The 22,941-nt window shown below is 62.3% G+C and overlaps 1 protein-coding gene across 3 annotated transcripts in view; it reads left to right on the forward strand.

Annotated features, from left to right (window-relative positions):
- The window catches only part of SLC9A3 (solute carrier family 9 member A3), a 54,262-nt gene extending 31,846 nt beyond the window's left edge, over window positions 1-22,416 (forward strand). For 2 of the 3 annotated variants that reach the window (XM_044779538.2, XM_070519909.1), the window contains exons 2-17: window positions 859-1,161; window positions 4,604-4,764; window positions 6,624-6,702; window positions 7,401-7,578; window positions 8,380-8,600; window positions 9,701-9,903; window positions 10,400-10,489; window positions 10,625-10,695; window positions 12,090-12,219; window positions 14,828-14,943; window positions 15,737-15,866; window positions 16,103-16,279; window positions 16,433-16,505; window positions 17,266-17,379; window positions 17,744-17,987; window positions 22,277-22,416. In XM_044779538.2, coding sequence (XP_044635473.1) covers window positions 859-1,161; window positions 4,604-4,764; window positions 6,624-6,702; window positions 7,401-7,578; window positions 8,380-8,600; window positions 9,701-9,903; window positions 10,400-10,489; window positions 10,625-10,695; window positions 12,090-12,219; window positions 14,828-14,943; window positions 15,737-15,866; window positions 16,103-16,279; window positions 16,433-16,505; window positions 17,266-17,379; window positions 17,744-17,987; window positions 22,277-22,280 — 2,294 coding nt within the window. In that variant the 3' untranslated portion in view covers window positions 22,281-22,416. Of the gene's footprint in view, window positions 1-858; window positions 1,162-4,603; window positions 4,765-6,623; window positions 6,703-7,400; window positions 7,579-8,379; window positions 8,601-9,700; window positions 9,904-10,399; window positions 10,490-10,624; window positions 10,696-12,089; window positions 12,220-14,827; window positions 14,944-15,736; window positions 15,867-16,102; window positions 16,280-16,432; window positions 16,506-17,265; window positions 17,380-17,743; window positions 17,992-22,276 lie in introns of those variants that run through there. The other variant, XM_044779539.2, reaches the window with a different exon arrangement.
- The last annotated feature ends 525 nt before the right edge of the window (window positions 22,417-22,941 follow it).

A 22,941-nucleotide genomic window follows, 5' to 3' on the forward strand; every position in this document is an offset into this window, starting at 1 on the left:
GTCCCGGGGCCCTAAGGACCCTGGCCTTAGAAGGCTCTATTCCTGGGGGGTCATGACCCCAGCAGAGCTGGGCAGAGGGGACGGTCCCTCCAAGGGAGAGTAAAAGGCACCTGGACTCCAGGCCGGGTACAGGCTCCACGCCTCGACGAGTCAGCACAAGGTCCAGCGGGGGTTACTGAGGGGTGAGGGCGAGTGGGCCATGGGGCCCAGGGTACGCGGGGACCTTGTGCTCTGCCTGCCCAGTGTGGGTTTCCTCCTTAGGCCCCAGTGCAGCCACTCCAGCCTGACTATCCTGGGGCTCTACCCGCCCCGTGCCCACCTCCTCCCCACCCTCATGGGCTACCCGCGGGAGGCCGTCCTCCGAGTGGGAGGCCTGCGGGCCACACGAGTGGACCAGGGGAAGTGCTCACAGACTGGACGTGGGCCTTGCCTCCCGGGCCATGTCTGCCCTGTGGTGTCAGGATGGCCCCTCCCAGAGCCCCAGGTGGACCCCAGAAGGCGTGGCCAGCCCAGCCTCTTCCTGGGTTTGAACAGGGAGGCCCAGGAAGTGGGTCACAGAGTTGCCGGCACAGCCAGTTCTGTCCCCATCAGCTCATGCGCAAGCATGGGGAGGGGCATCCGCTCCCAATGGGAACCTGGCCCCCGTTCACATCTGCCCAGGAGGTGCCAGGAGTGGGTCTGGGGGCTCTGCAGATGAGAGGCTTCGGGGTCCTAGGCTGCCGGCTCCCTTAGGGCCTCGCTGGGTGGGTTCTCGGGCCCCTAACCCTCTCCCCTCCCCCACAGCCCTCTACCTGACCCCCAGGTCAATAGCATGTCCTCACGGGGGGCCCGGCCCTCTGATGCTCCCCTCCCCTGCAGGCTTCCACCTGTCCCACAAGGTCACCAGCGTTGTCCCCGAGAGTGCGCTGCTCATCGTGCTGGGCCTGGTGCTAGGTGGCATCGTCTGGGCGGCCGACCACATCGCCTCCTTCACCCTCACGCCCACCGTCTTCTTCTTCTACCTGCTGCCCCCCATCGTGCTGGACGCTGGCTACTTCATGCCCAACCGGCTCTTTTTCGGCAACCTGGGCACCATCCTGCTGTACGCTGTCATCGGCACCGTGTGGAACGCGGCCACCACCGGCCTGTCGCTCTATGGCGTCTTCCTCAGCGGCCTGATGGGTGAGTGGGCGCCATGGTCCACCCATCCACTGAGTGGGCTCCTCGAAGTGGGCACCCATCAGGGTGGGCTCTTCCAGGACTACCTCTGGACAGCCCCTTTTAAGAAAGCTCAGATGCAAAATGCAGGCCTACAAAGGAGGCAAGTATTTCAGGGCAGTGAGAAATGTCACTGGTGGGTCCATTAACTCTCCTGGTATGTTTACACTAAGGTTTAATTCATAAATAGTCAGTCCACATGTAGCTCATCTGGGCATCCCCAGGCTGCTTAGGAATGGATTCCTGTCCGACCAGGTCAGCCGGCAGGTGAGGTGGGTGGGAGCAGCCACAGCTGCTGTCCCTCCTCCTTGGAAGGGAGGTGGGGTCCAGCCTCACTCCCCTGTCACCAAGCCCCCAGGGAAAGAGCAGAGAGGCGCCCCCCCCCCCAACCTGGCAGAGGCCGGCACCCAAGCCCAGGATTTCAGAGATGAGGTGCACCCGTGCCTGAGCAAAACGCAGTGCATTGGGTGTCATTCCACTCGAACCTGCAAGAAAAAGCCATGCCAGTTCCTCTCTTGTCACCAGTTCATCCGTGTGTCTCTGCTACCTCCCCTGCTGGTGTTTCCTGCAGTTTGAGTTACTTAATTCAGCCCTGGCCTCACCCCAAGGGCGCCCCACCCACCTGGGAGTCTGTCGTCATCTGCCTGGGAAACTGGAGCTGTGAGGCCAGGGCCCCACACTGACCTGCCGACCTTGAAGGGCCCGACGTGCTACGCATCCCTGGGTGCTAAGCTGCCATTTGCATCTGGGGTCTGTGGAGAGAGGGTGGGTGTTGGCACCCACAGCACCGGTCCCTGCGCTCGGCCTTGGCCTCAGACCCTGCCACCAGCAGAGCCAGACTCAGGGGTGGGCCCAGGCTGGCGCTTCGCCATCTGGTTGAAAGAAGAGAAGTACCCCGCCCGCCCCATGTGGATGGAGACTTTGAAATCCTAATGACAAAGGAGATGCATTGAGAAAGAGGGGCCAAAGTTCCCCTGACTGGAACAGTCACCTCGCCTGGCACATTTGTCACCTCGGGACTTTGTCCTGACCCCACGTGGAGCACGCTCCCTGGAGCCCCTGCTGCCGTCCAGCACCATCCGCCTGGCCCAGCCCAGAGAAACCCACCAAGGGTGACTCAAGGCTGCACATGCCTGTCCAGGCCCCCCAGGTGCTTGAGCTGCAGGCTCCGGGCAGATGTGACTGGATGACATTTATTGGTGATGTCTTTAAGTGGCCGGGACACACCTAAGACGACACGGCCTCTCCAGCCACGGGGCTCGTGGCAGGGCTTCTGGGTTTGAGCAGCTCTGGCTTCCTGAGGGGTCGCGGCACCTGAGGCCTGTGCTTCTCCCTCAGGATGAAGCTGGCCAAGGCTAGGCATTGGCCAGGGTCACAGAGCAGAGCCCATGGGCCAACGAGTCTCTCCTGTTCCTAGACTCCTGGAGCCAGGGGCACGACAGAGCTGGGCTGGCAGGGGTGGGTCTCTGCAGACTAGCGCCAGGCTCTGAGGTTTGGCTCAAGGCCAGCCTGGGTTGGGCCACAGGTGGGCCCAGCAACAGGCATCCTAGGCAGGCGTCTGGCAGGTCAGCCCAGGGACAGGCCCTGCAGAAGCTCCTGGCAGTCAGGGAGGCCCCCACAGGTGGGCCATGGTGGCGAGAGGGGCTTGGGACGTGGAGCCCAGAGGCCTTGAGCCACAGTACGGTCCCTGGAACCTTCCTGGCAGGGCTGGTGGGAGGTGGCCTGTCTTGCCAGGGAGGAGGGCAGGCTGCTCCTTGCCCAGGACACCTCCTGCCTGGTGTGGCTGGCTTCTGGAATGTACCACCGGGCCTGTCAGGGTCCTTGGCAGCGAGAGGCCAACATCCGGGGTGGTGTTGAAGGATGGTCTGGCCTGGAAGGTGAATGTCGTCTGGACGTCCTTGTGTTTGGACCCAGGAGGGACCAGGTATTCTCACCACAGCATCTGGGAATGAAAGCAAGACCTGGTACCCACCCCCCCCCCCCACCACAAAAGGGACGTCTTAACTCATGGGAAGCTGGCTCTTCAGACAGCTGTCACTTCTTTGAGACACGGTGATGCTGGTGCACAGGAAACTCCCTCACGGTCCCATCTCTGCACACATGACCTGCTCCTGGGGACCCCAGCTGGGCCCTGAAGGAGACTCAGGAGGACCTGCATCTGGCCAGGCGGCCTGGGCCTCTCCCGCCCTCCCTCTATCTTCTCTGCTCCCTCGGCAGGCCTCTCACTGCCCTCAGGCCTGACTGGCCCCTGGGCCCTTGGGGTCCACTGGGGTCTACTGGGGTCCACCTGGGCTGAGGAGGGGGCGTCAATATTAAGAAGGCAGCAGGAAGGCCCTTGGCCAAGATCCTCTTCTGACTGAGCCCACTGAGAGCAGGTGTGACACTGGGTGGAGTGGAGACAGAGCAGGCATGCATAGCCCCTTGAGGAAGCAGGTCCAATGGGCCGTCACTGGGAAATGGGGATTTACATATGGCTTCTCGGCGATCTGGCACCTGAGACGAATCTGGGAAGATTGCAAAGGATGGAAGTGCATTTCAGCAAAACCTCCGCATCCAAGGGTGCCCGGGAACCCCTGGGCGGGGGCCACTTGGCCCAAGGAAGTGGGCTGGACTGGACTACATGTGGACACCTCCTTCCGAGGCCCCTTCCCTCCTCCCTGACCCCAGCCCTGCTCCCCTCCAAGCACCCCAAAACACGTCATCCATCACCCTCCCCCTGACCTCCCCAGTCTCCTGTCTGTCTCCCATGTCATCCCAGCCCCCCCAGCAGTCACTCTTGTTGGAGGCCCTTGGGTTTCCCCAACCCAATCCCTCCCCTGTGAGCACTGTCCCCCTGTCACCTCCCTTCAGGCCAGTCCTGGATGCTGCAGTCTGGGCTGAGACACCATCTGGGGAGGCCTCTCCCCTCACCCCATCACGTCCACTGTCTGCCCCTACACTCCCTTTAAGCTGGGCTGCAGGCTCCTTGGGGCCGGGGTCTGCTCCGTGCTGTGCATTGCCAGCACCCCCAGCCCCTCATCTGCCAGCAGCGGGCTCCCTCGTGGGCTGGCCAGGAGGTGATGAAGGAGAGGACCAGGGCCCATTTGGCTCCTGTGGTCAGAGTGGGACGCCTCCCCCAGGAGGGAGACCAGGCTTTCCTAAAGTGGAGTGGGAGTCAGTGGGAGGAGGTGGGCAGTCTGATCCTGGTTCCATGCCAGCCAGCCCCAGACCTGAGAGAATCTGAGTCCCCCCCAGGGGGCTCCCGTTCCAGCATCACCAGGCAGCCACCTGAGGCAGCTCCAGAAGGCCGAGGGGATGACGTGTGTGGGCCTCGGCTCCAGGCAGCCCCACTGGGCAGGGGAGGTTGTGGGGGTTCTGCTGCTGCACAGCCCCGAAGGGCTCTCCCCACAGCCCTGCTGTCTTCCAGGAGACCTGAACATCGGGCTGCTGGACTTCCTGCTGTTTGGGAGCCTCATCGCCGCTGTGGACCCGGTGGCCGTGCTGGCAGTGTTTGAGGAGGTCCACGTCAACGAGGTGCTGTTCATCATCGTGTTCGGGGAGTCGCTGCTGAACGATGCGGTCACTGTGGTGAGTGGTGGCAGGAGAGCCCCGGGCATCAGTGTGCGGGAGGTGGGTGCGTGCGAGAACTGTGGCCTCTACCGGGGCCCTGCACCCCTCGGGGGAACAGAGGACAGCTTGCCAATGTAGGTAACCGCAGGGTGGTGGCCCCTGCTCCAAAGATGCTCCTTGGGTGCACTCAGCGGTGCCCATGCCAGCTCCTCTCGCGCGAGCCGGCTCCTCCTGGCTCAGGACTGCCGGCGTTTCCGTCAGGCTTCTCCGTTCATCCCTCGCAGTCCTCTGATCCCCACTCACACCCTCACGGTTGAGGATTTCACTGACAGAATCCCACTGTTGCTGTTCCCAGAGCAGGGTCTGTCACTTTGGGTCCACCCATTCCTGGTTTTCCTAAAAGAATCGATAAATAAACAAAATCTCACAGGATTGAGGCAGGGGAATCTGCCAGCGCCCACGGCGCAAAGGCGGTTACACTCCAGGAGGGGCGCCCGGGAGCCTGCGGGGCCCATGGGCAGACAGGGCAGGAGGACCCTCAGGACAGGAGGCAGCTCTCTGTAAAGAACACGAGAATCACGACACGTGAGGGGCGCCGTCTCAGCGTCACCATGGCCACATGGAGTTTTCACAACGTCCCTAGATGGGCCGCCACCTCCGTGGATGTGAATCGTTCGGTGACACGGGCGGCACCGAGCCACCTCCTCAGTGGTCCTTCGAGTGGTGTGTTGGCCACCTCCTCAGCCGATCCCCATGCAACCCCTGCCCCAGCCACTGCCTAGGCCACTGAGGACTTTCAGACACAGTGGGCACAAAGCTCCCCCTTCCCTCTGAAAGTGCGGTGGCGTCTCTAAGAAATCCTCATCTCTTGTGCTCCTTCAGGTTTAGGCGGGTGAGGAACCCTCAGGGCGCGTGGCACCAGGCTTCTCACGTGCAGATAAGAGCTTCTTTAGGGCGTTTGACAATCAGAAACGTGGCCCAGCTGCTCTGAGGTTGCTGGGCCTGCTCTGCATGTGGCTGCCGTGTCTCCCTAGTGGCACGAACTTCTGCCCAAGTCAGGGGCTCTTCAGGGGCCCTGCATGAGGCTCTTTCTTCCCTGCCACCTGCGTCTTCATGGAGAGGCCGGGTGAGCTGAGGTCTGGATCCCAGCGCTCGTCGTGGCCACGTGACCAGTCCCTGTGCACACACCTGTGCATCGTCGACCCTTTTGTAAATGCAGCTTTGCACACTCCCCTTGGGGGTCCTCTCTCCCCTTGAACAGACCTGGAGGGCACAGACTTGGGCCACAGAGACAGGTGTCTTCCTGAGGGGCCTGTAGCCCACCCAGAGCCACCTTCAGCACCTCGATGTGGAGCCCCGAGCACAGTGTCAGATTGCTCAGCTCAGAATGCACAGCTGTCTCCAGCTGTGCCTCGGGTCAGAGTCCTGGGCTTTTTCTCGCAACGTCTTGGCAGGATAAGGTTTAAACATCAACAGACAGAGACCTCAGGGGCTGCGAGCCCACTATCCGGAGTCGCCGGGACAGTGAAGTCACTGAAAGGGAAGCTCTGGATTTGTCTCGGAAAATGGAATTGAGTTAAACACAGTTGGTTTGCTTTATGGTTGCCCCTGCGGTAGGAAAGGGCTGGCTTCACTCCTGAGGGTTCCGGTTCCTTCCAGAACATCCTTCCGTCCCATGTCCCACCTGCTGGCTCGTCTTTGGCCTTCTTCCTGTTGACCCTTATTGCCCTGTGACGATTTCCTCCCTGTGGTTTTCAGTTTCCAGAGTAGACGACTTGGCACTCCAGCCCCAAGTCCACAGGCCTGGGCCCGGGACAGGGAGCCATCAGGCTGACCCGGGCTGACCAGGTGTTCTGTGTGCCTCTCTGTCCCCCCAGGTCCTGTACAACGTGTTTGAATCTTTCGTGACGCTGGGTGGTGACAACGTGACTGGCGTGGATTGTGTGAAGGGCATAGGTGTGTGGCTGGCGGGTCTGTGTTTCAGGGGCATGTGGGAGCCCCGTCTCTTCTCCAGAACTGGGCCGACTTGGGGCAGCACCTCTCCTGGGCCGTGGGGCTGGGCCGGCCCCTGGGACCCACAGCCTGTGTAGGAACAAACATCTCCGTTTCAGAGTCCCAGTGACAGGCCCCTCCTGTCCCTGGCGTGTCTCATGGACACGATTTCGTCGGGTCCCAACCACCCTGGGAGGCGAGGGTCGTTGCCTCGTCAGACCCATGAAGACGTCTGGGTAGAGGACGTGGATCTTGGTGTCCTGGGGAATCCTAGGTGTTTCTCCAGGCAGGCACAGTGACAGCCTGGTTGTCACCGGGAGCCCAGGACCCTGGGCCTTGCTGCCAGCCCATGCCTGAGGGCCGCTTGTCTCGGTGCTGTCTCTATGGTGGGGGTGGGGAGCGGGCCTCCCATGGCTGTTCCATCCCCTGCCGTCCGCGTTGAGGCTGGACCCAAGACCTGGCTTCTCTTCGAGAGAGAGAATCGGCCTTTGTTTGCTGAGCGGTTGGCGCCTCTGTGGGGGGGTTACCAGGCAACCCTGATGAGAAATGGTCTGGAAGGCCAGCCTGGGCCAGTGTCACCCACAACGCACGGGCCGGGCCACACCGTGGGCCACAAAGGGCCATTCAGGTGGCCTCAGCGTGGGCGTCCTTGCCCCTTGCAGTGTCCTTCTTCGTGGTGAGCCTGGGGGGCACGCTGGTGGGGGTCATATTCGCCTTCCTGCTCTCGCTGGTGACCCGCTTCACCAAACACGTGCGCATCATCGAGCCCGGCTTCGTCTTTGTCATCTCCTACCTGTCCTACCTCACGTCCGAGATGCTGTCCCTGTCGGCCATCCTGGCGTAAGTCCTCCCTCGCTCAAGCAGGCCTCGGAGCTCGGAGCCACCCCCTTGGGGGTCCCGGCTGGTCCTGGTGGGCGGGGTTGGCTCACACGTTGGGCCGTGAAGGGCGAGGGCATGAAGGCTGCCACAGGCTCGTCACCACAACCCGGCAAAACAGCCGAGCGGCTGCAAACACCCCTGTGACCCGCCAGGAAGAGGGCGGGAGAGACGCCCCCGCTGCCCCCCCACCCCCCACTTCCCCCAACACGAGGTGTGGCCTGTCATAGGCCTGAGCTGCCTGGCCCACTGCCCAGCTGGAGAAAATTCACTGTGGGGCGAAGAATTTGATCTATCCGGCATTTTCAATAAGGAGTTGGTGGTTTCGCAGAGCTGCAGCGCATGCTCTGAGCAACGGAGGGCTCTGTGCCACCCCTGTCCACACACAGGCCCTTCTAGGGGCTGTGATCGGGGAGGCTGGCTGTTCCCTGGGCCCCATGTCTGCCCTGCGTCCCCCGTCTGAGCCAGCCTGCCTGGCGGTGGAGAGAAACTGAGGCAGCCCGTCCATGGCTCAGGGCTCCCGCGGCGAGGGGTCCACAAACAACAGCTGTAATGTTGGCTGTGGGGGGCCGGGTGTGGGGGGCCATATGTGCCCAGCTCAGGGCCCTGATCCCCAGGAGGAGCCCCATGTCCACGAAGAGAAGGGCTGACCAGTAAGGTGGATGTTTGCCCAGGACACAGAGGCCCTGAGGTCCCAGACCCCACAAGGTCCAGTGGGAGCAGATCCTCGGGACCTCAGCCTCACGTGCATCCATCCCGCTCCAGCATCACTTTTTGCGGCATCTGCTGTCAGAAGTACGTGAAGGCCAACATCTCGGAGCAGTCCGCCACCACCGTGCGCTACACCATGAAGATGCTGGCGAGCGGGGCCGAGACCATCATCTTCATGTTCCTGGGCATCTCAGCCGTGGATCCCCTCATCTGGAAGTGGAACACAGCCTTTGTGCTCCTAACTCTGGTCTTCATCTCTGTGTACCGGGCCATCGGTGAGGGTACTGGGTGGATGGCAGGGGGACAGGGGCACGGGGGAGTGATGGGGGCAGTGGGGGTCAATGGGGGGATGATGGAAATGGGGAGATGGAGGAGATAATGGGGGTCCATGGGGGTGATTGTAGGGTGATTGGGGGGAAGATGGGGGACGATGGCTGGGTGTTGGCAGGGACGGCTGTGGGAAGTCCATGGGAACCAGGGACGTGGTGTTCGCCACCAGCCCCCTTGTTTGCACCCTGGACCCAGTGAACAGCAGATTCAAGAGCCCCTGGGGAGCCTCAGACCAGCCTGGCCATTGGTCATCCTCAGTGAGGGTCCAGGCCTTCTCACAGCCCTGTTGCCTCATGATTGAGATAGGACAGCTGGAGGTCTGGGGGAAGGCTCCAGAACCCAGGGACCCATTTGGTTTCCGGCTGACTCATTCTGGATGTGGTGGCTCATCGATGATGGGGACAGCATCAGCCACTGAGGAAATGGACCCTGGCCCCTGTGAGCAGGAGCCCCGCTGCCCGGGCCCAGCACCGGTCCCTGGTCCCTGGTGTGTGGTGCCTCGGGGGCTGTGACGGGGGGCCAGCGGAGGGGCAAGGCAGCCCCAGAGGAGCAACGCCTGCTCCTGAGGCTGCTGGGGACTGAACGCTCCAGGGAGCGGATGTGGTGCTGCCTGAGTCGCTTTCTCCCTGCCGCCCTCACGCGGTGGCCTTTGGTCCCAGATCTCCCGTGATGCAAGGCCTCGGCCACTTACAGCCACAGTCAGGCCGAGACCTGAGAATTTCCATAGCTGCTGGGAGCAGCTTCTGACACCGCCGAAGACCTGCCCACAGGGGCAGGTCTGACCCGTGGCCGAGAGAGGGCCTGGGCCTGGTTAAAGATGGACAAAGGGACATGGGTGAGCATGGGTGCAGGGGTTTCATTGTTCTGTATGTGGGATGTAGCTGTTGCCTGTCACCGTGTCACAGTCCTAGGAGGAAACCCCCAAAGTCACCCCTCAAGCGCAGTTGTCAGGGCAGGTTGGAGGGCCTCGCCTGCGTGCCCTTCCAGGAAGCGCATGCAGGAGGAGCCGGGTGGCTGGTGGCGTGAGTGCACCCTGGCTCTGCAGGTGTCGTCCTTCAGACCTGGGTTCTGAATCGGTACCGGATGGTGCAGCTGGAGATCATAGACCAGGTGGTCATGTCCTACGGCGGCCTGCGTGGGGCAGTGGCCTACGCCCTGGTTGTCCTTCTGGACGAGAGAAAGGTCAAGGAGAAGAACCTCTTCGTCAGCACCACTATCATCGTCGTCTTCTTCACCGTCATCTTCCAGGTAGTGTCTCGAGCCCCATCGTCCTGATGCCGGCCTGCCTCACCCTGAGGCCACCAGGGAGGACCCACCCTGTCACGGCACTCCACAAGGAGCCCTTCTGGCCTCCAGGCCCTAATTGCTTTTATAATTTTAGTAACTAGGAGCTGTTTTGTAGGTTTTCATGTGGGCCCACAGGGGACACAGCACGATTTGGCCTAAAAATGTCCTCCCTCGGCCGTCTGGTTAATGAAGCCCCAGCTGACGTTCCTGGACCAGAGGCGCCCGGGAAGGCGTCCCAGTTCACCTTGCTTTTGGCTAATCTGGGGAGCCCACTGCAGGGCCTCAGGGGCGTCGACATGGGCCAGCAGGCTGTTGCAGGGGCGCCTTTCTGCAGGAAGCCCACAGCCCGGCTAGGTCCCTTCACCCCATGTGGGCAAGGGTGGCTGCAGATTCACATGGGGGCTCTGTGGGCTGGAGCAGGGCATGGCTGTCAGAGTCAGCACACCCCATCTTCCAGGGCCTGACCATCAAGCCCCTGGTGCAGTGGCTGAAAGTGAAGAAGAGTGAGCACCGGGAGCCCAAGCTGAACGAGAAGCTGCACGGCCGGGTATGGGGGAGGTGGGGAGGGGGAGGGAGGAGGAGGGGTGGTGAGGGAAGGGGGAGGGCCTGTCGTGTCCTCTGGTTGGGGGGCATGTGAGGGGGCCTCAGAGTCATGCTAACCCACTTGTCTTTCCTCTCAAAGGCTTTTGACCACATCCTCTCAGCCATCGAGGACATATCTGGGCAAATTGGACACAATTACCTCAGAGATAAGTAAGTGGCTGGCGTCACCCCTGGCTGGACTGAAATTGGGAAGTTCGAGGCACATTATCTCTGTTGTTGGTTTCCCCTCTTTCCTCCTTTAACAATGACTGTAGGAGCCTCAGGGTATAGAGAGACCCCACAGAACCACAGGACCCTGATGTTCCCCTGAACCTAACCTGGCTACCCCAAGAATACTGCACTCACAGGAGCCAGAGGGATGTTTGCAAATTATATGGGTCACTCCTCCTCCCCTGAAATCCCCCTCTTCCCACTGGAGCCCTCTCCTCCCACTGGGAGCCTCCTCCTCCCCTTGAATTACCCTCCTCCCCTGGAGCCCCCTCCTCCCCCTGGGATGCCCCTCCTCCCCCTGGGAGTTCCCTCTTCCCACTGGAGCCCCCTCCTCCCCTAGAGCCCCCTCCTTCCCTTGGAGTCCTCCTTCTCCCCGGGGATCCCCCTCCTCCCCTGGAGCTCCCTCCCCCCAGGGATTCCCTTCCTTCCCCTGGGATTCCTCTCCTACCCCTAGGATTCCTCTCCTTCCCCTGGAAGCCTCCCCCACTGGGATTCCCCTCCTCCCCCTGAGATCGCCCTCCTCCTCCTGGAGTCCCTCTCCTCCCCCTGGGATACTCCTCCTCCCCTTGGAGTCTCCCTCCTCCCTCTGGGATGTCCCTCCTCCCCCTGGAGTCTCCCTCCTCCCCCTGGAGTCCCCCTCCTCCCCTGGGAGCCCCCTCCCAACCTGGGATCTCCTCCTCCCCCAGTGCCCTCCCCGGATGTCTGGCTCCTGGTGCACGGGGCCTCGTCTAGAAGTCCCTCCTCTTCTGACCTGAGTCACGGCCAGTGTTCTAATTGTATTGGAGAAAAGTCTCCTTCTAGCCAGCCTGCTTCTTGCTAGCGTGAAAGCTCGGGAGGTTCTTCCCCCAGCCTTTCCAATGTGCCCCGTCCCTGTGGCCAGAGCCTGGGGCCTTGCCCTCCCTGGCACCGCCCTGCCCTCAGCCCACCTTTCTGGGAGTCAGGATCGTGTGGAAACTTGTTGGCGATGTTGCACTTGATGAGAAAATGCAATCCATGGTTGTACACACATTCTGGTGACGACTGCCATCCGTGGGAAGGCAGGAACAAAGCACGAAATGGTGAAATGAGCATCGAGTGGCGTGACTGAGGTTTCTTTCTTTTAATTTAAAACTCACCTTGGCCACTGTTACAGTAAATAAAAACCAGAGGGAGAGATGGGCCTCTTCTGTGTCCTGGCCCAGCTCCTGGGATGCCGGACATGTCTATCAAGAGTCTGGGCACTGGGAGGAGGACCCTGCTCCCGGCCCCCAGATGCTGCTGAAGTCCTTGTCTGTCCCGGGGCCTCACCCACAACCCCATGAGTGCTGATACTGGTATTGGTTTGACCCTCCCAGGTGGACCAATTTTGATAGGAAATTCCTCAGCAAAATCCTTATGAGAAGGTCGGCTCAAAAGTCACGAGATCGGATTCTGAATGTTTTCCACGAGCTCAACTTGAAGGACGCCATTAGTTATGTGGCTGAGGTACCAGAACATTCCATTTGTTCTCTTTGTTGGAGTCAGGGGCTAAAGCAAGAGACAGACATGGGATGTGAACAGCCACTGGGGTCTGGGGCAGTGGGCAGTGGGCCGGGGCGGCCCACACCTTGTGCACACGTCTGCCTGCACCCTGAGGTCACAGGGTGGGGTGGGGTGGGGGCAGCTTCAGGCAGCATCGTGCTGTTTTTGACCCACCCCGCAAGTTCACATGAGGCTCATGGGTTCTCCGACACCCCAGGAATGGGTTATATCACAGCTTCCTCTCACTCATGGGAAACTGAGGCACAGAACCCTCCCACGATTCTCTGTAGGGCACTCTACGGTGCTAGTGGGTCTGATATCTGAGGCCAGGTAGGGAGTTATGGGGCCACAGCCCCCCCCAACATACATGCACACACAGACACACACATGCATGCGCACGCATGCCCACACATGTTCACGCATGCACACACGTGTGTACACACAGAGGGGAAACCAGCAAGGACATCTTCTTGAGTCCTGTGCGGTAAGCATGGGACATACTCTGCCTTCTCCATGGACCTGTCACCAAGTCTCTGAGGCTGACGGGGGTGGGGAAGGTTCCAGGCTGTGGGGTAAGTGAGCGGGGCTCAGGAGCCTGCTGCACGGGCTCACGGTGGCTTTGAGGACTGCGCTGTTTCTGATGCCACTTGCTTGCACCAGCCCACAGCCACTCACAGTCAGGACTCAGGCTGTGTCGCATGTGACACGAGTCACGGCAGGTCTCAGGTCAAACCCCATCCCTTGTGGGACACGCAGCCCCGCCGGCCCCTTCTCCAGCGGCCACACGTCTCCTGGCAGCATTTCCTGGTTTCTCAGTGCACACATGTGACCATCACGTGGCCATTGCATTGATCACTTGGCTGCCTCTGACCCATGTGTGTCCCCACTCATACTCCCTGGGACCCGAGGCCACCTGGTGCCTTGCACAGGCCAGGGTCCAGGCAGACCCTGAGCTTGCTCCTCCCTGTCCTGAATGTGATCTGTAACAGCGACTGCCATTCCAGGCCATGCCCACCGTGGCATCCAGTGTCCACAGTGACAGAGTCATTCCCGATAACTGCCCAGGCCTCCTCTGAGGGGCTCTGACCAGGCCGCCCAGCCACGGGGAGCCATCAGGGGCCTGGAGGCCAGTCCAGTCACGGACTCCAACTCTCTAATGGTTTACAACTCTGCAATCCATGCCTTCACTGTGTGTGAAGTGGAATCTGCAAGACTTCACTCCTTTGCTTGACTTCAGGGCTCAGGACTCAGCATTTCATTCCTGCACTTGGTTCCTTCCTGACTGCCAGCTCAGGTCTGCACAGAGCCTGGGGAGCTGGCATCTGCACACCCGTCCCCACCAACAGGACCCGCTCAGTAAACCCTGTGGGCCTCAGTTAGAGGCCTGGAGGTTTCTGTTGGTTCAGAGGGGAAAACCATTCTTGTCTCCACTGGGGCTCGTCCACCCCAAACGCACGGCCAACACCACCTGGGGTCACTCTGAGGTATGAGGTGCCTCCAGGCAGAGGGAGCCAGGGGCCATCAGGAGATGAAGGAGGAGAGCAGCCCCTCAGCTTCCCACTGAGCCAGCACCACTCCAGCCCTGCTCCACCAGAACCCCAGCCACATGCTCCAGTGCCTGTCAGGGGCCATGGGACAGAAGCTACTGGAAGATTGTCGCCCGCACCTCTGACCCTGGCTGAGAAAGTTCAGTGCACAAATCCCTGTCCTCTCTGACCCCAGACCCTTCCTGGCCTGGGAACCTGGATGGGGGTGGGAAGGTGGGGGGTCTCCAGGGTGCCACGATGGGTGTCATGCTGGTGGCGCCCCCTCTGCTCACTGCATCTGCTCTCCTTGGGACACTCCATGGCCCCCAGCCTCCACGTGGGTGACACAGGCTCCCAGCAGGGCCTCTAGCCTTACCTCCACCTGCTACTCACTTTGCAGAGTGCCCTGACCCCAACTCGCACCAGTGGGCTCCTCCTGGTCAGGCCTGGCTCTGCTTGCTCAGACCGCACCAGGGGGTGGCCTGTTCACCTCGGCTGTGCTGGTGAGTGGTGGCCTCCTGCAGGGCCGCCCACAGCGTCAGCTCTCAGCTCTGCCGTCAGCAGGTTGGCCCAGACCCGGTTGCCTGTCCCACCCTCCCCTGGGGGTCACCCACCTTCTCTCCTGACCCCCCTTGGCAAACGGCCCAGCTCCCACCCACAGGAGCTCGGCTGTTTCCACTTTTGCTCTGTTAGGCTCTGCTCTTTGTGGTTTAATCTGAGTCAACTCCCGCCTTGAGGCCGGGCGATTCCCTTCTTGGGGGAAACGAGGGCAGCTGGTTTCGAGCGCCAAGTGGTACGGGGCCACCTTCCCCATCCCGTAGGGCCCTCCGTGTGTCCCAACACTCCCTGAGGTGCCGAAGGAGGTGTTGTGTCCTTCACATAGTTTCCTCTTCTCTTTCCCTTTCAACTCGACCATGAACTAACTGCTCAGCTCCAGCGAGGCCTTAGCGGTGGCCCCCAGCTCCCTGGGGGCTGAGCAGTCGTGGAGCAGGCAGCCTCGCTGGCCAGTGCTGCATGTAGGCTGACACAGCCATCTCCTCCTCCAGGGAGAGCGCCGTGGGTCCCTGGCCTTCATCCGCTCCCCCAGCACCGACAACATGGTCAATGTGGACTTCAGCACACCACGCCCCTCAACCGTGGAGGCCTCTGTCTCCTACCTCCTGTGAGTCTGTGCCGTGTCCCCACTGGACTCCCTGGAGGAGGCAGCCCTCACCTGGCGCCTCTCCCAGGACCCTGGAGGCTGCTGCTGCAGGGGTCCTCCCTGACCACAGCCACAGCAGGGCCCCCTGGACAGACATCAGCCAACGGGCGTCTTGGGGCAACTGAGAGTCATGAATAGGGGGAGTGGAGGCTCCCGGCTTGAATCCCACGGAGAGGGGGTGCAGAGTGGGGGAGGGGTATGGAGACAGCTACCAGGCATTCCCCCCGCACACACCCCCTGTATTATCCAGTCAGCACGCGAGCGCTGGCACTGTTGCGAGATGGAGGGACGGGGTTGGGGAGGCAGGGCCAGGCGGCAGATTTGGAGCCTAAGGCCTCATCTGCAGCCGCCCACCCTGCAGGACGCCTGCAGTGGTCCTGGATTTGGGGCCTCCTGCCTCTGCTGGACTGGGCAGCTTGACTGGGGCCTGTGGCCAGCAGAGGGCGGTTCTCAGCCTTGTCTGCGGTGTCCAGGCACCCAGGGGGAAGCCGTGGGTGCGTGGTGCCCAGGCGGGGCTCCCAGCCTGGGCTTTGGAGGGAGCGAGTCAGGAGGCATAGGGTGTGATGCAGGGAAGCACCCTTAAATAAGAGGCCAGGGGGCCTCATGGAGGGTCAGTCTGACCACAGCCCAAGGGAGAAAACTCCCAGGGTGAGCCTTCCAGGCAGCCCGCTGGTGCCCAGGCCCCAAGGTGCAGGGGAAGCAAGGTGCGGTGGGAGAGCCAGGGTCTCTGACGTTCCACGTGGTCCTCACGTAGGAGGGAGAATGTGAGCGCTGTGTGCCTGGACATGCAGTCCCTGGAGCAGAGGAGGAGGAGTATCCGCGACACTGAGGACATGGTCACTCACCACACGCTGCAGCAGTACCTGTACAAGCCCCGGCAGGAGGTGGGCACCTGGCGGGTGGGGTGTCTGCCCAGAGCCCCCTGCCTGGCACAGAGCCTGGGCACAGAGTCCCCCCACTCCCTGGTCCAAAGGGGGAATCCCAGGATTTAGCACATAGAACGCTCAGGCAGGGAGGGTTTGGAGGGGTGTCAGGGCTGGGCCTCCCTGCAGATGTTCCCACCCTGGGGCCCTGGGGCTGCGCCGTCACCCCTGGTTACCCTCCCTGTCGCCTCCCCCAGTACAAGCATCTCTACAGTCGACACGAGTTGACTCCCAGTGAAGACGAGAAGCAGGACAAGGAGATCTTCCACAGGACCATGAGGAAGCGCCTGGAGTCCTTCAAGTCGGCCAAGCTGGGGATCAACCAGAACAAGAAGGCGGCGAAGCTGTACAAGAGGGAGCGTGCTCAGAAGCGGGTGAGGGTGCGGGCACAGGGCCACGTGGGGGTGCGTGACGGACGCCAGGGCTCCCCTCAGGGACAGGCCTGGGCGGAGCCTCGAGGACAAGGAGGGGTGCAGGACCCTGTGCCGCTGCCCCATCCCTGTAACTGGTTTCCTTCTGCTCCTCAGAGAAACAGCAGCATTCCCAATGGGAAACTGCCCATGGAGAACCCCCTGCACAACTTCATCATCAAGGAAAAAGGTACTGGTTGGGGCCACGGCAGAAACGCTTGTCAGGAGGACCCGGGATGCGCATGAGGGGCAGGCGGGTGCAGAGGGCTGTCCTCCCTGGAGACCCTTTCCCTTGGCACCCAGGACCCTCCTCCGCAGGCAGCTTCCTCGCCTGTCCTGCCTCGGGGGTGGGGGCTGCTGTCAGGGCACCTCAAGGTGAACTCCTCATCCCCTTGTCCCGGGTCCTCGCCACAACACAAGTGCGCCCTCCTTGTCCCCTCCCCTGCTGGCCCTGTGATCCCAGCCCCATCTTCTCCAGCGTGCCCCCTCCTCAAAAAGGCCAAGTGTTGGGGCCGGCCCCTGGCGCAGTGGTTGATTTTGGCGTGCTCTTCCGTGGCCCGGGTTCATGGGTTCAGATCCTGGGCATGGACCTACACCACTCCTCAGCCATGCTGTGGCGGGCAGCCTCCCACGTACAAAATAGAGGAAGATGTGCACAGATGTCAGCTCAGGGCCAATCTTCATCACACACACAAAAAAGGCTCAGTGTGGCTGGGGAGGAGGAGTAGGGGGCCCCACGGTGTGGTTTTGCTTTGCCTGGCCCTGTCTTGGCGTGGCCACACGGGGAACCCTGTCCTCTGAGCTGCCCAGATGCTGCAGGGTCGGGTGGCAGTGATGACAAACCTTAGGGCGTGCTGCGAGCTGGTCAAGGGTATCGGTCAAGGGCGTTGGACCCGGGGCGTCTGTGCTCCTGGTCCGTTTCCCTCATGCTACCCCTTCCTTGCCATCAGATTTGGAACTTTCGGACCCTGAGGAGGCCCCTGACTACGAGGCCGAGGAGATGAGTGGGGGAATCGAGTTCCTGGCGAACGTCACACAGGACACAGCGACAGACTCGCCCTCAGGTGAGGGGTGGGGGACGCCCTCTGCTGCCACAGAAGTGGGGCATTTTCTATTCCAAGAGTGTTAATTATTTTACACAAAAGCTTTTATGAAACTGAAACCTCAGTGGTCATTGGACAGAGACAGTAGGACCAGGGAGGTGTAGCACTGGGTCCACGCAGGCTGTGCAAGTGCAGGTGCATAAGCAGGCGGGGGTCTGCTCCGAGAGAAGGGAGCTGCTACCTGTCCTGCCTGCGGCCTGTGGAGGGAGAGCCTGGGGTGGAGGGCCTTCCGGTGGCCTTCCAGATGGCGCAGGATGAGCTGGTGTCCCTCTGTGTGGTTCGGGGTCAGCCTGGGAAGCTGCTCAGCTGCTGCCTTCTCTCCTAGGAATTGACAACCCGGTGTTTTCCCCGGACGAGGACCCAGGCATCCTCTCCAGGGTGCCGCCCTGGCTGTCTCCTGAGGAGACGGTGGTGCCCTCCCAGAGGGCCCGTGTGCAGATACCCTACTCTCCAGGCAACTTCCGCCGCCTGGCACGCTTCCGCCTCAGCAACCAGTCCGTGGACTCCTTACTGCTGGCCCAGGGCCCCGAGGAGCAGCCGCACACCACCCTGCCCGAGTCCACGCACATGTAACTGGCTCCTCACCCCTCCCTGCCCGCCCTACTAACAGCTGCTCTCTCCTCAGCGCCTCTCTCTCTCTCACTTTCTCGCTCTCACGCGACCTGGACTTGTGCAGACTCTCCAGCACCTGTTCTTCCTTCTAAGCCTTTTGCAGTTACTGCTCTTCCAGCTGAGGTGTCGGATCCAGAGCTATATGAGGATGGGGGTGACTTGCTTGTTGACAAGGAGAATGGAGTCGTACACTGTCAGTGTGATACTAACTACTCTGTGGGAGATAAGGGTATAGTTGTGTAGGCAGCCCACACATCTCCGGCAGAAGCTCAGGGATACAGGGCACACGTGACAAGGGGAACACTGACTGTTGTCCCTCCAGGTCTGGGTCCAGGGAGAAGGCCAGGTGACAGATGACCATCCAGGAGAGAAGATATGGGTCCATTTTACCCTCCTACAGAGACAGGGGCAGGGAAACTGTTCAGGGAGGGCACCTGAGGGAACCGACATGTCAGGGGAGAAATGAGGGGAGAAGGCGAGGGGAGTCGGTGCGGGGAGAAGTGAGGGGAGATGGTCTGTGGAGAAGGTGAGGGGAGAAGGCAAGGGGAGAAGGTGAAGGGAGAAGGTGAGGGGAGATGGTGAGGGGAGAAGGCGAGGGGAGAAGGCGAGGGGAGAAGGCGAGGGGAGATGGCGAGGGGAGATGGTGAGGGGAGAAGGTGAGGGGAGAAGGTGAGGGGAGATGGTGAGGGGAGAAGGTGAGGGGAGAAGGTGAGGGGAGAACGTGAGGGGAGATGGTGAGGGGAGAAGGTGAGGGGAGATGGTGAGGGGAGAAGGTGAGGGGAGATGGTCTGTGGAGAAGGTGAGGGGAGAAGGTGAGGGGAGATGGTCTGTGGAGAAGGTGAGGGGAGAAGGTGAGGGGAGATGGTCTGTGGAGAAGGTGAGGGGAGAAGGTGAGGGGAGATGGTGAGGGGAGAAGGTGAGGGGAGATGGTGAGGGGAGAAGGCGAGGGGAGAAGGCGAGGGGAGAAGGCGAGGGGAGATGGCGAGGGGAGATGGCGAGGGGAGAAGGTGAGGGGAGAAGGCAAGGGGAGAAGGTGAAGGGAGAAGGTGAGGGGAGATGGTGAGGGGAGAAGGCGAGGGGAGAAGGCGAGGGGAGAAGGCGAGGGGAGATGGCGAGGGGAGATGGCGAGGGGAGAAGGTGAGGGGAGAAGGTGAGGGGAGATGGTGAGGGGAGAAGGTGAGGGGAGAAGGTGAGGGGAGAACGTGAGGGGAGATGGTCTGTGGAGAAGGTGAGGGGAGAAGGCAAGGGGAGAAGGTGAAGGGAGAAGGTGAGGGGAGATGGTGAGGGGAGAAGGCGAGGGGAGAAGGCGAGGGGAGATGGCGAGGGGAGATGGTGAGGGGAGAAGGTGAGGGGAGAAGGTGAGGGGAGATGGTGAGGGGAGAAGGTGAGGGGAGAAGGTGAGGGGAGAACGTGAGGGGAGATGGTGAGGGGAGAAGGTGAGGGGAGATGGTGAGGGGAGAAGGTGAGGGGAGATGGTCTGTGGAGAAGGTGAGGGGAGAAGGTGAGGGGAGATGGTCTGTGGAGAAGGTGAGGGGAGAAGGTGAGGGGAGATGGTCTGTGGAGAAGGTGAGGGGAGAAGGTGAGGGGAGATGGTGAGGGGAGAAGGTGAGGGGAGATGGTGAGGGGAGAAGGCGAGGGGAGAAGGCGAGGGGAGAAGGCGAGGGGAGATGGCGAGGGGAGAAGGTGAGGGGAGATGGTGAGGGGAGATGGTCTGTGGAGAAGGTGAGGGGAGAAGGTGAGGGGAGATGGTCTGTGGAGAAGGTGAGGGGAGAAGGTGAGGGGAGATGCTGAGGGGAGAAGGTGAGGGGAGATGGTCTGTGGAGAAGGTGAGGGGAGAAGGTGAGGGGAGATGGTCTGTGGAGAAGGTGAGGGGAGAAGGTGAGGGGAGATGGTGAGGGGAGAAGGTGAGGGGAGATGGTGAGGGGAGAAGGCGAGGGGAGAAGGCGAGGGGAGATGGTCTGTGGAGAAGGTGAGGGGAGAAGGTGAGGGGAGATGGTCTGTGGAGAAGGTGAGGGGAGATGGTGAGGGGAGAAGGTGAGGGGAGATGGTCTGTGGAGAAGGTGAGGGGAGAAGGTGAGGGGAGATGGTCTGTGGAGAAGGTGAGGGGAGAAGGTGAGGGGAGATGGTGAGGGGAGAAGGTGAGGGGAGATGGTGAGGGGAGAAGGCGAGGGGAGAAGGCGAGGGGAGAAGGCGAGGGGAGATGGCGAGGGGAGAAGGTGAGGGGAGATGGTGAGGGGAGATGGTCTGTGGAGAAGGTGAGGGGAGAAGGTGAGGGGAGATGGTCTGTGGAGAAGGTGAGGGGAGAAGGTGAGGGGAGATGCTGAGGGGAGAAGGTGAGGGGAGATGGTCTGTGGAGAAGGTGAGGGGAGAAGGTGAGGGGAGATGGTCTGTGGAGAAGGTGAGGGGAGAAGGTGAGGGGAGAAGGCGAGGGGAGAAGGCGAGGGGAGATGGTCTGTGGAGAAGGTGAGGGGAGAAGGTGAGGGGAGATGCTGAGGGGAGAAGGCGAGGGGAGATGGTCTGTGGAGAAGGTGAGGGGAGAAGGTGAGGGGAGATGGTCTGTGGAGAAGGTGAGGGGAGATGGTGAGGGGAGAAGGTGAGGGGAGATGCTGAGGGGAGAAGGTGAGGGGAGATGGTCTGTGGAGAAGGTGAGGGGAGAAGGTGAGGGGAGATGGTCTGTGGAGAAGGTGAGGGGAGAAGGTGAGGGGAGATGCTGAGGGGAGAAGGTGAGGGGAGATGGTCTGTGGAGAAGGTGAGGGGAGAAGGTGAGGGGAGATGGTCTGTGGAGAAGGTGAGGGGAGAAGGTGAGGGGAGATGGCCTGTGGAGAAGGTGAGGGGAGATGGTGAAGGGAGAAGGTGAGGGGAGATGGTGAGGGGAGAAGGTGAGGGGAGATGGTGAGGGGAGAAGGTGAGGGGAGAAGGTGAGGGGAGAAGGCGAGGGGAGAAGGCGAGGGGAGATGGTGAGGGGAGAAGGTGAGGGGAGAAGGCGAGGGGAGAAGGTGAGGGGAGATGGTGAGGGGAGATGGTGAGGGGAGAAGGTGAGGGGAGAAGGTGAGGGGAGAAGGTGAGGGGAGATGGTCTGTGGAGAAGGTGAGGGGAGATGGTCTGTGGAGAAGGTGAGGGGAGAAGGCAAGGGGAGAAGGTGAAGGGAGAAGGCGAGGGGAGATGGTGAGGGGAGAAGGCGAGGGGAGAAGGCGAGGGGAGAAGGCGAGGGGAGATGGCGAGGGGAGAAGGCGAGGGGAGATGGCGAGGGGAGAAGGCGAGGGGAGATGGCGAGGGGAGATGGCGAGGGGAGAAGGCGAGGGGAGATGGCGAGGGGAGATGGCGAGGGGAGATGGCGAGGGGAGAAGGCGAGGGGAGAAGGCGAGGGGAGATGGCGAGGGGAGAAGGCGAGGGGAGATGGCGAGGGGAGATGGCGAGGGGAGATGGCGAGGGGAGAAGGCGAGGGGAGACGTGAGGGGAGACGGTGAGGGGATTGGTGAGGGGAGACTTGGGAGAAGTTGAGGGGGTTGTGAGGGGAGAAGGGGAGAGGAGACGTGAAGGGAGATGTGAGGTGTGACGGGGAGATTGTGTGGGGACATGGGAAGGCGAGGGGTCCCTGGGAGACACGAGGGTAGTCAAGTGGGGAGAAGGGGCGGGGGAGAGCGGAGGCCGAGGCGCGGGATGGCGTGCCAGGGGCGCTGTGCGTATTCCGCAGGCGCTGTGGGTGCCTCTGTTTGGACCGGGAAAGCCCTGTCGCCATTAACCTTGGCACGGAAGAGGGTTCAGCCCCCTTGGGCAGGGTTTCGGGTTCACTTCCCGCCTCCCTGGGCGTTTGGTGGGCACTAGGGAAGAAACGGGCAGGGCAGCCCTTCGCGCAGCGTCGGTGGGGTGGGCCCGCTCAGGGCGGTTCCGGCCGAAGCGGGGACGAGGGTTTCTCTCCTGCGGACGCAGGGAGCGCCCCGGCGGGGAGATTCTGGCGTGGAGCGGGCGGCGCACCGCCCCTTCAAGCACCAGCTCGGCGAGCGCGGGAAGTCGCATGCTGCTGGAGTCTGCGCTTGTGGGGCGTCCCCGCGGGGGACCCCTGCCCGCTACTCCGCTGCTCCGCTGCTCCGCTGCTCCTCCTGCCTCTGGTCTCCCCCCATCCCCTCCTCTCCCCAGCGGGGTCCCGCTGGTCCTCAGGGCGGGGCGCTGCACCTGGGGGCGGCACGGTTCTGGGAACCCCGCTGCGCCCCAGGCGCCCCCGCGCTCACGCCGGCTTCTCCCGCAGGTGACACGGGCTCCGACGCGCCGCTGACCGGACGCTCGTCCCCGCCCGCCGCCGCCGAGAAGCCCCCGCGCCCGCGCGCCCCTCCCAGCCCGGACCAGCCGCCTGCGACCCCGGCCCCGCCCACCCCGGTCCCGGCCCCGCCCACTCCGGCCCCGGCCCCGCCAGACACGCCCCCGGACCTTGAGCCGGGGGCGGGGCCTGCGCCGGGGGCGGGGCTGGAGCGCCGCGGGCTGCCGGGTGCGCACGCGCGTTCGGCGGCGGCGCGCCGTGTGCACAGCCGGCGCTCGTTCCAGCGGCCCCGCGCGCGCCGCCGCCCCGCGCTGCTCAAGCTCGCGTCTTTGCCGCCGTCGTGCCACGCGCCGCCGCACGCGCTGGAGCAGGAGGAGACGCCGCTGTGACGGCTGCCCGCGGGCTCTTCATGTGGTCCCCTCCACGGCCTGGTCCCGGGGTCCTCCTGTCCGTGGCCTCGAGTAGCCCTGGGCGTTCGTTCCTTCCGAGTCTAGGTGCTGGGATCGGACAGCCAGCCGGGCGTGGTTTAGAATGGGCCCCGAGGACCAAATGTGCTGCAAGGCTCCAACCTGGGAATTCCTTGGGGCCGCCTGCGGAGAGGCCGCTGCTGGCGGGAAGTAGACGCTGGCGGGCCTCCTCCAACTTCTGGGAAGTCT

This window comes from Equus asinus, chromosome 10 (genome assembly GCF_041296235.1).
Source record: "Equus asinus isolate D_3611 breed Donkey chromosome 10, EquAss-T2T_v2, whole genome shotgun sequence".
NCBI classification, from domain to species: Eukaryota; Metazoa; Chordata; class Mammalia; order Perissodactyla; family Equidae; genus Equus; species Equus asinus.